Below are 14872 nucleotides of genomic sequence, written 5' to 3' on the forward strand. Positions count from 1 at the left end.
AATTCTAATAATATTACACAACATAACTGTTTTTACTGTATTTTTTTTTCTCAAATACATGCGGCCTTGGTAAGCATAAGAGACTTTTTAATTGTACCGACCTCAACTTGTGAACAGTAGTGTATGTATCAGATAAAAGTAGACAAGTACAAATACAGACAATTCAAAGATAACAACATCTGCAAATTTGCACACTCAGAGGGCCAAATCCATGTGTGGACACCCAAGAACACAATACTTTTTGTGCACTTACAGCAGCTCCGGGAAAACCTCTAGGTCCCTGCTCACCCTGAGTGAGAACATCAAAGCATTACAAAGAGCTGGTACATTTAAGGAATTATTTAAACGCAGCTGAGACCTGCACATTTCTATAAAAATAGTATAAATGAAAACAGATTTTCTGAGGGATTGCAATAGCTGTTCATTCACCTGCAGTCCTGGAAGGCCAATACCTGAAGGCCCAGCATCACCCTAATAATAAATAAACATAAGCATCACTCCACAGTCAATCTTATCACTCTCGCACACAGTTGCATGCACATTGGTCAGCTTTTGTAACTTTACCTGACTGCCTTTGAGCCCTGGAGGTCCCTGGATACCAGGTGGGCCTGGGCGACCCTATAGAATAAAGATAGAAAAGAAAGAGTAAAGATAAGCATTTTTGGGGTGTATCACAATACAATCTGACATTTATTCTCTTACAATACTTGCTGATACCTCAAAACCTGCCGCAATACAATTATGATTTGATTAGATTTAGGGGTGATTGATATATTGTTATTATGGTATTATGTGCCTATTTTATACAACCAGTTACATTTTATTAACTCACAAATGCAACCAAAACATAACATGAATATTTAATTGATATTTCATATTGTAAGTCATTTGATCAATGCATTGATCCATATCAATATATCCATATAACCCTATTAATCACACCTTTTTGCTTAATGGCATCTTAACCAAGTACTATCAATATTAATCACAGAAGTTAACAGCCCTATTTTTTTTCCTTCATTTTATCATCTGCTAAACCAAAATCACAAGTTCAAATGCTTAGAAAAGTGAACCTTTCCTCAACAAGCTGCATGATTTGAAGTATCAGTCATATATGTAACACAAATTGTGTACTCCTAAGTTTAATATTTGGAGTTAGGACATTTGTGCAATAGTCATAGAAAATACCACTAATGGAGAAAGAGAGAAAGCATTTTTACAGAAAAACTCGTACCTGTTTGCCTTCTCGGCCCTCGCCTGGCAAACCTGGCTCTCCTCTCTCTCCCTTGGGTCCTGGTAAGCCACCAACATTTCCATTTCCTTCAGGGAGTGATGGACAGCTGTCACACGCATCTCCCTGGCGATGTAGACACAGAAGCAATAAGAAAAGACAGAAAGCTTTCAAATTGCAAGCGAGCAGGAATCTAGATGGTCAACCATGCTTATCTGGTATTTTTTTGCCTGCAAATTTAAATAGTCATATAAAAGGTGTAATCTATTATATCAATATGATGAATGATTATTAAAATATCCCGTGATGGCACATAATTTACTGCAATGTAATTAATATGTGACTGCATGATCAATTTTACGTGACAGTGACCTTTTCTCCTTTTAGTCCATTAAAGCCATTCCTGCCTGGTTCTCCTTGAAGTCCTTGGAGTCCAGGTGCCCCATCCACACCTGGGTCTCCTTGTAAACCCTGATCACCCTACAAAAATAAAAATCATATTTAATGCCAAGAAAACTCCCTATTGCAGAGTTTAAAAAAATAACTTACTTTCTCTCCTATGAAACCTTGAAGACCTGGTGGCCCCTGTTGAGACATCCATTTTGAAAACAAGGTCAGTGTGTTTTGGGCTTCTCAAATTAAAAATGTATACACTGATACACTAGAAGCAACACACCGCCCTTGCCTCCTCTTATATAAAGTGATCATAAAATAATCAGGCTTACCTGTTTGCCCTCTACTCCTTCTCCTGGTGGGCCTGGAGGTCCTGGAGGGCCACGTTCCCCTGTGACCTTTATCGTAGATGGGCCACTTCCCACCTCAGAGGTTGTGTCTTGGCACACGCCACATGAGTCTCCCTTAAATACAAGGCACATTAAGCACATCCATACACTTTTAATGAAGGATAGAAAAGCACTGTGTGAAAACATTCACTTACCTTTTCACCTTTTGGACCAGTTGTCCCTATACCGGGCTGGCCAGGATCACCCTGTAAAAAAATTAAATAAAAATGACACCACTGAGTGAAAATGCACTCAATTTAATGCATTTCTTACAAAAAACACTACAAAACCTATCTATCTACCTATCTGTCCGTCTGTCCGTCCGTCCATCTATCTATCCATCTTTTTTTTTTTTTACCAATGTAACAATTTAAGTGATAAGCTGAACTGAAAAATAAACATGAATTTCAGAATGTCTTATATTTTTTATATGGTTTGTCACACTCGTGCTTTAATGACAGCAGCATTCAAGCTGCATGAGTTTATAAAAATTCACATAAAAAAGTTTTAAAATTTGGGGCCTGTAAGTTTTGTAAAGATTTTGAAGTCTCTTATGCACTTATGCTAATCAAGGTGGTGACAAATACAGTAAAAACAGTGATGTTGTGAAATATTATTAGAATTTGAAATTTTGAAAAATGATTTGAAAATTTTTTCCTAATCTTTTTCCTATTTGAATGCTTTAAATGCAATTTATTCCTGAGATGACAAATCTGCATTTTCAGCAGCTATTACTCCAGTCTTTAGTGTCACATAATCCTTCAGAAACCTAACAGTTTCCTGTCAGTTTATACTAAATTCAGCTCGACGGTCTTATTATTACTGTTATTATTATTATTATTATTATATTTGCCTTTCCAGCTGTGGTATTTGTGTGTCTCCTGGTGCTGTGAGGTTGCAAATCAAAACATTTTATAATCAGTGCAGAAAAACAAAGTCTGAGTTGAGCTTAATCACCTTCTCTCCGTTATTTCCACTTGACCCTTTTGGACCGGGTTTGCCCTAAAAAACATCAGCATCTGCACATTAATCTAATGCTGAGGTCAGTCATAAATCACAGATGCAAGTTAAAAACAAAGAATATATAAGAATAATAAAAAATGATCACTTACAGTTTTCCCCTCATTTCCTTTGCTGCCTGCATTACCCTATAACCAGAAAATTGGACACATGAATGTACAGTACATGTATAACAAAATACTGTTACACATATTTTCCCAAAATGACAATAATATTTTATAATGTGATAAAGATTATTTCAATTTGATAATTACCACACACACACACACACACACACACACACACACACACACACTATAGACATGCACAGTGGTAACATAGGGATGCACGATATTGGATTTTTGACGATATCTTTCAACTCATTTCGCCCGATACCGATACCGATATCGATATATTTCCTTTTGTTTGGAAACAACACCAAGTCTCTCCTGTGCAGAAATTATAAGCAAAATATTTTTAATTTTGGTTCGTTTTTAACAAGAACTTATTTGTTAGAATTACATAAAAAATAATGATGTTTTTTTGACAGTGCATTGAAGCTTATTGAAGAAAATAACTATAAATAAACTATATAAAAATCGCTGCATTTTTTTCCCCCAGAAAGATGCAGTTTTAACCCTAACATTTTATTTTAAGATTTAACATTTGTAGATGGTCTAAAGCAAAAGAGTTGTAAAAATTCTGAAAATCTTTTAGAGCTTATGATTTGTTTAAAAAATAAAACATATTACACATTAATGAATAAATCAGTATATATAAAATTATTTAATTTACAAGTGTCATGTGATTTTTTTTCATGCAAACTATAGCTTCTGACCATTAAATCAAAACATACTCATTATTTTATGACATCAATTACTGCTTTATTTAATCATAAACACAGTCTAAATGTTATTTGTGTAGGCTATTTTACTTTTATAGTATAGTTAATTAGAAGCAGGCCAACAGCGCCCCCTACAGATTAAAACTCGCTGCACGTGCTTTTACTGTTTACTCTTTCACACACCGAACGCTTCATTCTGTACATGCTTTCACAGATTAAATGCAGTGATCCAAAACAGTCAATCTAATCGTCATTCAGACAAAACTTTGCTTCAAGAATGAGCCACACTGCTGACGTGATCTAATCGCTAGAACACCCTGAGCACATGTGAGTTAACATATTCCTCTTATCGGTAAGACATATTGGCATAATTTTTCATATCGGGCTGATGCCGATATTTAAATTTAAAGCTATTATCGGCTGATTCCGATATCAGTCCGATAATATCGTGCATCCCTAAAAAGTATTTGGACACATAAGCCACATTTAAGCATACGAATATCAATGCACTGGGAAAACAATGGCATTGAAAAATATGTACTCTAACTTTTCTCAGAACTAACTTTTAGCAATTACTTTTAACCATCTGGTCCCAAGGTCATTTTTAATGGATGTATGAAGTCAGTTTCTCTCCACACAGGTGCCCTAGAGAGCAACTACAGGTGTAGTTCATCACATTAAGTACAGAGGTGTTCCACTAAATCTGACAACCAACTTATTTTTGTGAAATGCTTTGTTTCAATTACCTAAAATAATGGTATACATACATTTAAGTGTCCAAACACTTTTCAGGGTCACTGTACATGCATATGTACCTGTTTATAATAGTGTATAACCTTAAAACAATTCGAAAATGTAGAAATCCATCATCCCAGGGAATACATTTCCATTAGGTTTACCTTTTCCCCTTTTAGTCCAGCAAAGCCACTTGGACCTGGTTCTCCCTATACATGAAAATCAAGTAAAAAGAAAGAACAGGAAAAGAAAAGCAGAGAATATCAGTGCATATTCTCTTGTTTAACAGACATGAAATGAAAGCCTTGGCTGCTTAATTCCCCAATCTGTCATTAGAATCATTTTTTAAAAGCATTTGTGCCTGAGGCTTATATCTGAGCCGAATGCATGGAGTTATACAGATCAGGGATGTCTGCGGTTAATGCATGAGCCAATATATGCATCCCTGCACACTCATACACAACCACTGAAGTGGATATCAAAAACTGTTTGCATTGTAATTTACTGCACTTCAGGACTTATGGGAGGAAGCGATGCAGAAGTTTTTAAATGCTGTGTGCTGGATGTCAATGAACAATCAATCCATCACATTCACCTGCTCTCCTTTCTGCCCAACACCTGGATCTCCCTTCTCTCCCTTTTGAGCCCGATTCAAAATGCCCGCTGGAATATCTCCAATGGTAGGGCAGCCAGAACACGGTTCACCCTAAGAGAACAAAGATGGCAAGACTTTGCAACTTAATTTCACTTTAAAACTTCTCCCAGTGTCAAGCAATTCATCTTTCTTGCCAACTCTTGGCAGACTCACCTTTTCACCTTTGGTTCCGTCTCCTCCTGGCTCTCCCTGTGAAAGAATCACAATGCGCAAGACAGTTTGTAAAAATGGCTCAAACTCTGGATGACATTTTCAATGACTCAGCACTCTTGAATTTGAAGAGAAAAAAAAAAAATGAAGGCAGTAGTTTAGTCTGGAATACAGCGCAATGTGCTAGTTGTCACAACACAGCTGCTGACTTTTAAGAAAAAGCTCTGCAACATGAAGCAGCTATTAACATAAAAATGAAAGCCTATTTCTTTGTCTCTGTGTGTGTATGTGTGGTTATATTGTGTATTTTGGATTGGTAAAACTTAATAGTTACTTTCCAGTGCCTTGTCCAAAATAAGTTAAAAACGGTCCATGATTTGTATTTATTTTTACATTTTGCTTTTTATCATATTAAGTATTGCTTGATTTAAAAAATAAATAAATAAAATGCAAACATATTGTAAACTCAAAACTCTCTTCTCTTTCCAAAAACAAAACAAACTGAAAACTAAGTGGCAAAAATGGGTCATTACAGTAGTTTGTGATGTAACAAAGATGAACGGATGAACACATTACACATCAATGACAGATATTCAGTGTCCTGGCCAGTAATATAATGAGGAGGAAGTTGGATACATATTAATATTCTGTAGTGTTGTTTCTAATTTCTCATGCAAAGAGGGTATCTACACTTCTGAAATGTACAGTAGCAAAAATCTATTAATTCTAAGGGTCAGAGAAAGGGTGTAAAATGGTAATGTAAGCTAAATTACTAAATACTTTTAGTGCAAGAAATCCTGATTAACATTATAAGTGGACCTCAGGGGAACAAAATAAGATGATAAAAAGAACTACACACACATTTTAAAATCTGACTTAAAAAATTGAAGAAAATGTCAGTGAAATTTATGGAAAAGTCGCCTTCATGATGTTAAAGTAGTTTATTTTTTCATCCAGCAGATATATTGACTGGTAAATGCCCAGTTTATCAGCCATTTCATTAATTGTATTTTTATAATATCCCACCTTGTGCTACAATATTGTATTGTAGATGCTAATATTTAAACATATACGTGTGTGTGTTTCTATGCAGTAAGAAACAGTAAGTAAAACTCACCTTCTGTCCTGCTTTGCCATCCAGTCCAGCAGGGCCCTATGTAAATAGAAGCATACAACTATCAGCATCAGTCTCCCTAATCATGACACTAATATCATCCTAGCTGACCGCAACTGCTCCACTGTAAATGTCCCGAATTTGCACCCTGTCACTTTCTGCATCCCATGCTCTCACACTCTGTCCTACAACTAGGTATGAGGAATAGATTGTGATGGTATTGGAAATCATTACAGAGAAATGCGAACAAGTGCTTTATGGTATGCTGCATAGAATCCTTTTTTTGTCTGAATTTTTGCCACTTACTCTGAAGAAGAGAGAGGAGATATTTTAATAAGCTAAAAAATGGAAAGGCCTTTACCGTAGTCATTGAGTAAAATGAAATCTGACACAGAAAGTGGTCTAAACTTTGAGAGGGGCGGGAAGCTGATGGATTTCATGGATGATAGGAGAGACCTGAATGTTCCTGAAGCTATAATGAAGCACGATAGAAGATCTGTCCTCCCTGGGAGAGGGTAGTGGAATGGCGACAGCATTTCTCATTCAGCACAACAACAGCAGGCGAAAAAAACCCTCGTTGATTGTTGGCTTATTTCATTCAGCTTGGCAAACACAAATATGGCAGGCCAACTGAGGTGAACAGCATTGTCAGCTGGATATTTTGCAATGATAAAGTGTTTACCAGGCACAGATTTAAGTATTGGAAGCTAAAAGCAGTTTCAGGATGCTACGCAGAAAAATTTAGTCACACATGCTGGACAGTTTTTAGGTTTTCAAGTTTTTAGGTTGGTTTCAAGAGTGAACTCACAGGTGGACCCAGTTTTCCTTTGCCTGGGGCCCCTGGTTCTCCTTTAGGTCCCTGCTTGCTCTGAAATGCCACAGTGTTGCCAGTGGAGTTGAAAGAGACTGCTGGACATGGTACACACGGGTCTCCCTGAAGACAGAAAAAAGCATATTAAATGGATTTTTCTCCTAAAATTGTTGGTAAAAACTACGACTCGACTGGGACTCAAAAAGGTGGACTTGGACCCAACACTATAGTACATAAATAATGCTAAAATGACTTTCATATTATTTTGAAAAAAATGACATTGGACATTTGTGTCCCATGCAAGAAAGTATGTCATATGGGTTTGGAACAACATGCGATTAAGTAAATAATGAAACTGTTCCTTTAAAAATAAAATAAAGCGAAAACAGTCAAGAATATGCTCTGTGACTTTCAGTGAATTCTGAGTAGACTCATAACAAGCAACAGACATTTTCATGCAGAATCTGAAATTCAGACTGCTTACACTTACCTTCTCGCCTTTAGGTCCCCAAGGACCTCTCGGACCCTGTCAGCAAAACAAACCACGTCATTGGGTATGCATGAAGATTAGAAGCGCAGAAGCTCATTGAGTTGCAAATGCAAATTATGTGCTGATAGCTCCAGTGGTAATAAAACTAATTATGGTGCTGATGATAGTAAACACATTTTGTTCCTTACAGTGACAGAACAATCAGAAGAGTGATAGAAAATCAGGATAATCAGCATCTTCTGTCTTAGCAATTCAGCACACGTCATCATGGTTTCACATTGACATCCCTCTATAGGTCAAAATGAGAAAAAAATTAACTTACAGGTTCTCCAGGCTTTCCATCTTCACCAGGTGTCCCAGAATCTCCCTAGAAATAGAGAGAATGTTTTTCTATTATTAGATACACAATTACACAAAACAAAGCTAATGGTACATTTTCTTTAAAAACACATATATTAGTAAACATACTTTCTCTCCTTTGGATCCTGGAGTTCCACCAGGGGGCCCCTGTGGTATAAAAACAACTGCTTAGAAGTAAAAAATAGACTAAATAGAACAGCATACTTATAACTGTATAATGCCCAGTATACACTGTGCACTTCATCAAATGACATCAAAATGTATGTTAATTATTAAATTATATTATATACACACAAAACTGTTCAAAAGGTTGGGGTCGGTAAGATTTTTTTAATGTCTCTTATGCTTACCAAAGCTGCAATTAGTTGATCAATAAACAGTAATGTTGTAAAATATTGTTAGAATTTTTTTAAATTGTTAGAAGTGACAAAATGTAATTTTCAATGAAATTTGATCACTGGAAGGTCTGGTCAGTGTGTTGCATCATTTTTCTGTTGAATACCAAATATGCCAAATATACCAGGAATTGTGGTAGGTCTATGCATACATGCTACAGGAATAGTGGCATACATACATACTGCATAAATGCTACTGTAGTATGCAGAGTAGTATACTATAGTTAATATAGCCTTATTATATTATAACTATATATAATTATTTTAGATTTTTTAAATAATACTTATTAAAACTGATAGAACAAAGCTGAAAAGTTGGTCCAAATGCACTGATTGACAGAAAAAAAAATGAAACTGAAACTCAAAAACTTGGCAGTTGCAGCACCTATTTTTGCAACACTGTTTTGGGAGGTCGACTCTATTTTCTATCCAGTAAAGTCAAAGACAATACACTGGAGAATACATCAAAAACTTAATAACTTTAAAATATATTAAAACCTCAATTTGGAATCTAAAAAAATTGTCTAGAAAGAATGCATTTAAATGATGAATCTTCCTACTGGTGGTCCTGGTTTTCCAACTCCAGGTGGTCCAGGAGGTCCTGGGCGGCCTGGTTCTCCTGCAAGCCCCTCTGGACCAACTACACCAGGAACACCCTGTGAATTAATCAGCGCTGAGAAACACTTGCGGTGCATAAAAAGCACTAAAGATAATGACACCACAAAACTAGTTCATTTATAGTATCCCAGAAACCGTTAAATAATCCTGAGAGGATCAGTCCGTTTTACCTTTTGTCCTTTAGGGCCCACCACACAAATAGGATTAGCTCGACCCTGTGACAGCCAAGACCAATAAAAGATCATTAGCTCGAGTTCATCTCAAACGCTGCATTAGCAGTATCACACTGCTTATATAACAACCCTCCAACAGGAATCAAACAAGTCAGTTCACCGATGACTGGAGGCTTAGATAGATAAACAGTTTAAAAGCAAATTCCAAATATGCATTAGTCGGCTCGGCCATATTCGCCATCCCCTTAGCATGCTTTGTATACGGAATAGAAAAGATTAAGCGTAATGCGACCTGACTATCCATTTAAAAGAATCAATGAGGCTGCATTGATTTGTGGCTCTTTGTTGGCTTATGTAATCTATGCAGCATTAAGAAGATTTAACACCCAAACAGATATCTAATGAGAAGAAAAGGCAGCACTGAGTGTATGGGTAAGAGTCTAATGCATAATGCTTTTCGCAGTAGAGTGCTGTGAATATATGGAGCCACTTTAAACAATATAAAAGGAAAGAGACTCTTGCATCCTTTTAAAATTAAAATATGTGCACAGAGACATATTATGCATGCTATACAATTGCTTTTTGAGTACACTCCTGCAGCGAGACAATGAAATATATCAAAACGTCTGAAGGAGACTCAAGCGGTGGTATATAAAATAAAGTATGAGCATCTTTGACTTTCACATCAAATGCTAGTCACTTACATCTTTGCCTGGACTTCCGGGCAAACCTGTGGCTCCGACTTCTCCTTTCTGTCCTTTGTCACCCTGAGAATGTGTATGAGAGTGACAGATAGACAGAAATGAAGATAAGTAAGCAGCAAGCTCTAATGCACTCATTAACAGTTGTACCGTTTTCCTTTACCTTCACTCCTATAGCTTCTCCCCAGTTGGCAGCCAGACTCTGAAACGTAAGAGAATGAGAAATGGGTGAATCAATAGCCAGAAATAGTATCAAGATATCCCCTCTGCTTCAGTGAAGCCTGTTGAACAAAAATTCGATTGCCAGCCTGCCTCTCTAAGACAAGGGTGGCGCACACACTTACCGACTCTCCCTTCTCTCCTTTCTCCCCTTTAGATCCTTTTGAGCACTAAAACACAAAGATACGGCATGACACCCAAGATACTAACTCACAATCAATGAAGGCCAAAAATGTGAGACCACTGAGAAAACCTGGAATTGATCACCTGATTTAAACCTGGAAATAATACTAAAATAACACTAAGACATGCAACTCATGCAACTTTAACTCAAACTATTATGCGAATCTAGGGCCAGATTTACTAACAGCTTGCACCAGCGCAAACCATCTTTTGGCATTAAAATAGTACTGTCAGGATTTACTAAAGACGCACAGTGAAGAATTAATGCCTGACCTCATTGAATATGCATTTGTAGGAGATTCCCTTTCAGACGCAAAATTTATGGCAGGAGAGTATTAAAATGAATCACGCAACACCATTTACTAATGTTTGCGCTCGTTAATTACTGGTATTTGCGCCATTATTTAACTCCCCAAAAAAGCATGTCTTAAAGCGGGCGGTAATTTGTGCTGCTCTTGGTAGATTGCGCTGGTCATTGTGGAAATGATCTGGCTGCGTCTGTGTTCTTTAATGTGCACATTGTTAGTAAATCAGCCACAGAAATTTTCCCTACAATCGGCGCTTTAATGGAATTGCGCTCTAATGCAAATTTACCCTGTTTAGTAAATCTGGCCCCTAATCTGAAAATATTGTGTGTACATTTATTATTATTATTACACTATGCGAGATTAAATATTATATATAAATATATAAATATTTTATATATAATAAAATATTTGTGTTTGTATTTTAATATAGTTATATAGTATTATTATTATTAAAGTGATAGTATAAAAATTTAACTAATCAATTTTAATGAAAAGAAAATAGCATTTTTTAAATGTTTATTTTAAAGAGGACAGTTAATTCATAACTTCAAATGATCAGTCTGTGCAAGAAATGTAATTTTCCAGGCAAAAACCATATTGACTCACTCGTCCAGGAACTCCAGCACCAGTACAGTCCAAACCCTGTGTGGTTTAAAAAAAAAAACATTTTAAAGAACAATACCCCATACACATGTAACAACATCCAAACAGTTTTGCTCTTAAATGCTATGTATCAGGCCCCCTTCCCCCATCCTGAAGAATCTTAATATCATCTTGATGCAGGGTTTTTCATTTATGTTATTAATGCATTAAGAGATTATGCCAGTAATAATGAAACTTTTGAGTAGTCGGCCAAGCTGGATCACTGGCACAGAAGCTAGCTCCTAATGAGGCATTTGTATAAGATGCCAAAATAAACAGCACTGCAGTCATTTATTCCCAGCAAGCCTGGACAGAGAGCGGGATTTAGCACACAAACATACTCATTTGGTATGATTCCGTGTTTGACATTTCTTACCCGGTCTCCCTTCTCTCCTTTAAGGCCCGACTGACCGGCATAGCCCTCCTGAATAACCTGCAATAAAATGAGGTATTCAATGTACTCCATATTTATAACACAATGTCATATGAACTCTATGTTGAAAAGACCAGCTTGGATTGAGCCAGTAAGCAAAAAACATGTGTTTACTGTGCCAAGATTTCAATCTTGTACATGCAAATATGGAACAGAGCATGTGACGTGATAAAAGCACTGATCAACTGTGCAAAAATATCTGGCACTGGACAAAAAAAAAAAACTCATATTTCTAAATGCATTTTATGCATAAACACTACATAGTGCATGTGGTTTTGCAAGTGCATTGGTAGCTGCTTCTCACAATGTTCTTATAAAAGTTCCTCCAAAGCAGCCGCAAGTCTGGTCAACCTTTAAACATTCATACCCAACAAGTATCATGAATCCTTGCCAGATTTTTCAAAGACATAAATGCATATCTTTCCAAGGGCGTGATAACACAGCACTCATGCACACTCATGCATGCAAATCCTGCTGCCTACCTACACAGCCATTAAACATGCTGCACACATGACAAACTGAATGTGAATACCCACACTCGATTCCTCATTGAGCAGTACACAGCCTGCACACTGGAAAAAAGAGAAAACCAGGTTGCTCCTATCCATGACAATGTCTGTGTGTGATTTTTGAAATAGTATTTCACTTCACTCTACTTTAAACCAGCTTTGCTTTTGATGTTGTTACATATGTTGACCTGCTGGTGGCAGTGCAACATAACGTTAATTGGCATGGGAGTGCAGAATCGGGGGCGCGCGCACGAGGACCACGACTGTATGTCATTTCAGCTTGCCGCGGCCCTCTCACGAGAGACAAAGATCAATAAGAACAGAAGACTCCTCGTGGCAATGTTCACCAATGCCAGCTGCAAAGCTATAAGGGAGGGGGGACACGCAAAGTCAAATACTTATAAATAGCTGTTAGTTTTTAACGGAGGAGCACAATTAAAACAAAATCCACCACCCATCGAGTCCTGCTCAGCCAACAGGCGGTTAACATGCATTGATGTGGTGAGGTAAGAGAGACGGAGAGGAAGGGGCTCGTCTCTGTGCCACAGCTCTGAGAACGGTTGGCTGACGCGCTGGGCTGATTCATTCTTTCCAGAGGTGCACACAGAAGAACGCTACATGATGAAAATCAACTCTTTGAGATTTTAACGCACTCGCTCTGTTTGCATGAATGAATGCATTTATGTGCAAACCTATATTCTACTGTTAGAGACGATATCATTTTAAGAGAGTCTTTGTCTGTGACCAATTGTGCGCTCAGTGCTGTAGAGGAATATACTGGGTTTAATACAATTTAAGCATAAACAGCAGCATTTGTGGCATTATATTGCCACATATATTATCAGCAAATTTCATTTCAAAGCAAAAATCTAGGTTACGAGGCACTTTCTACATAGTGAATGGGGCTGATCCATAAACATATTAAAATACTTACTGTTTCCATAGTATAGTCAGAAGACATGAAGAATATGCATGTTAACGTTAATCTTGTGTTAGAAAAAAATACTAACCTTTTCTGCAGTCTTATCGAATTTTACAACTTATTTACCTACTGTAACACCTAAAACACTAAAACGGTTGTAAAAAGATGAAAACAACTTTAGTTTTAACAGAACAATTAATGTAAAAGCTTTTCTAACATTATAAGCTTTAGATTTGTGCTTAAATCCTTCATAAGTGTCCCTGTTTACTTCCACTGTTAATACCTCAATGTAATCTTGATGTGTGCTTTTATTTCAAGAAAATGGAGGAAGATCAACAATGATTTAGCAAAGCGAGATTGATCCCATGACAAAAAGGACACCTGGGGTCTTGCGGATTTCACAGCTGCATAAGGCCGCTAATCCAAAACAGCGTTACTCATAATATAAAGTATTTATCAATATTATGAATATCTTTTTTATATTCTCAACTTTCATTTTAATTAAAGGTTTACAAATTTTCTTATGTTCTTGACATTTTTATTTGTTTTATATATATCTACATAGCTTTTTTATTTTAATCTAAAAGTAATTTTAGTACATTTAATTTCATCTTTATTAATTTTCATGTTAACATTGTGTGTGCGTGTGTGTGTGTGTGTGTGTGTGTGTGTGTTTCATCTAATGTTTATATTTTATTTCAGCTGTAGTTACATTACTGAAAATGATTTTTAGTAATTTAGTTTTAGTTAACAACAACACTGGTTCGCAACAATCTGAGACAAGGCCGTTGACCCATTGTTTAGTTCTGTGAATTAAATCAAAACCAAAAAAAAGTCCAACTCGCATCCCACTCAAATATTGGCATTTTCAGACCTTGCATTTCATTTGAAAAAAGGTAATACCTTTTTTGTATGAGTCATAAAAAATAAGTTGAGTGTTGAGTGGGAGCAGAGAGGGGAAAAGGTAACAAACAGACAAGAGTTTTATGTGTGAAACACGGGTGTTATTCACATATTGTGCCAGAGAAGCACATTTACCAAGCAAATGTAAGTCCCTATAATTCCAGGAGGTGTAATATTACACAATATGCTCTGCTATCAGTAGTAAATTATCTCATGAATTTGTCAGGGTCAGTGTCAATGTTCTTCCCACTGCAACTCAGCACGCAGCAATTCAATTACACTGAATTTCTATAGCTATTGGGTGAAATCTGCTGGGGCCACAATTCTTTTTGTCAGGTTCGAAGCCTTATAATTGAGACTGCCTGTTGCTGTTCATGGCAAATAGAAATATTTGATTTTCTGGTTACTTAATTCAAATAACTTACTTTTTCTGCCAATTCCTTGGATCCAAGAATTGCCTGTAGAACATAAAAATAAAGAAATCGACAATGTTAGAAATTCTATGACACAATGTTAAAGACACAATGAATCCAAAGTAGCTACAGATCTAATAACCATGTTTTCAGCACACATGAAGAGAGATCACATTAAAACAGGGGGGAATGAGAAGAAAGAGGAGCTGAAGCCTCCTAAATAGGGTTGTGCAATGCCTATGTACATATTATGCCATCTCTAACTTTTCATGCTTACCTAAC

The 14872-nt window shown here is 36.6% G+C and overlaps 1 protein-coding gene across 3 annotated transcripts in view; it reads right to left on the minus strand.

The window, feature by feature from the left end:
* Nucleotides 1-14872, minus strand: part of col16a1 (collagen, type XVI, alpha 1) — a 68710-nt gene that overhangs the window by 27285 nt on the left and 26553 nt on the right. For 2 of the 3 annotated variants that reach the window (XM_058753591.1, XM_058753588.1), the window contains exons 9-35: nt 14603-14635; nt 12380-12415; nt 11787-11843; nt 11375-11410; nt 10403-10447; nt 10222-10260; nt 10062-10124; nt 9355-9399; nt 9127-9222; nt 8280-8318; nt 8134-8178; nt 7812-7847; nt 7319-7444; nt 6514-6549; nt 5400-5435; nt 5187-5297; nt 4756-4800; nt 3126-3161; nt 2971-3015; nt 2169-2219; nt 1957-2088; nt 1781-1816; nt 1604-1711; nt 1235-1357; nt 565-618; nt 430-471; nt 254-289 (exon numbers count right to left, since the gene is read on the minus strand). In XM_058753591.1, coding sequence (XP_058609574.1) covers nt 254-289; nt 430-471; nt 565-618; nt 1235-1357; nt 1604-1711; nt 1781-1816; nt 1957-2088; nt 2169-2219; nt 2971-3015; nt 3126-3161; nt 4756-4800; nt 5187-5297; nt 5400-5435; nt 6514-6549; nt 7319-7444; nt 7812-7847; nt 8134-8178; nt 8280-8318; nt 9127-9222; nt 9355-9399; nt 10062-10124; nt 10222-10260; nt 10403-10447; nt 11375-11410; nt 11787-11843; nt 12380-12415; nt 14603-14635 — 1587 coding nt within the window. The remainder of the gene's footprint in view (nt 1-253; nt 290-429; nt 472-564; nt 619-1234; nt 1358-1603; nt 1712-1780; nt 1817-1956; nt 2089-2168; nt 2220-2970; nt 3016-3125; nt 3162-4755; nt 4801-5186; nt 5298-5399; nt 5436-6513; nt 6550-7318; nt 7445-7811; nt 7848-8133; nt 8179-8279; nt 8319-9126; nt 9223-9354; nt 9400-10061; nt 10125-10221; nt 10261-10402; nt 10448-11374; nt 11411-11786; nt 11844-12379; nt 12416-14602; nt 14636-14872) is intronic. The other variant, XM_058753590.1, reaches the window with a different exon arrangement.

Source organism: Onychostoma macrolepis, chromosome 19 (genome assembly GCF_012432095.1).
Source record: "Onychostoma macrolepis isolate SWU-2019 chromosome 19, ASM1243209v1, whole genome shotgun sequence".
In the NCBI taxonomy this organism is placed as follows: domain Eukaryota; kingdom Metazoa; phylum Chordata; class Actinopteri; order Cypriniformes; family Cyprinidae; genus Onychostoma; species Onychostoma macrolepis.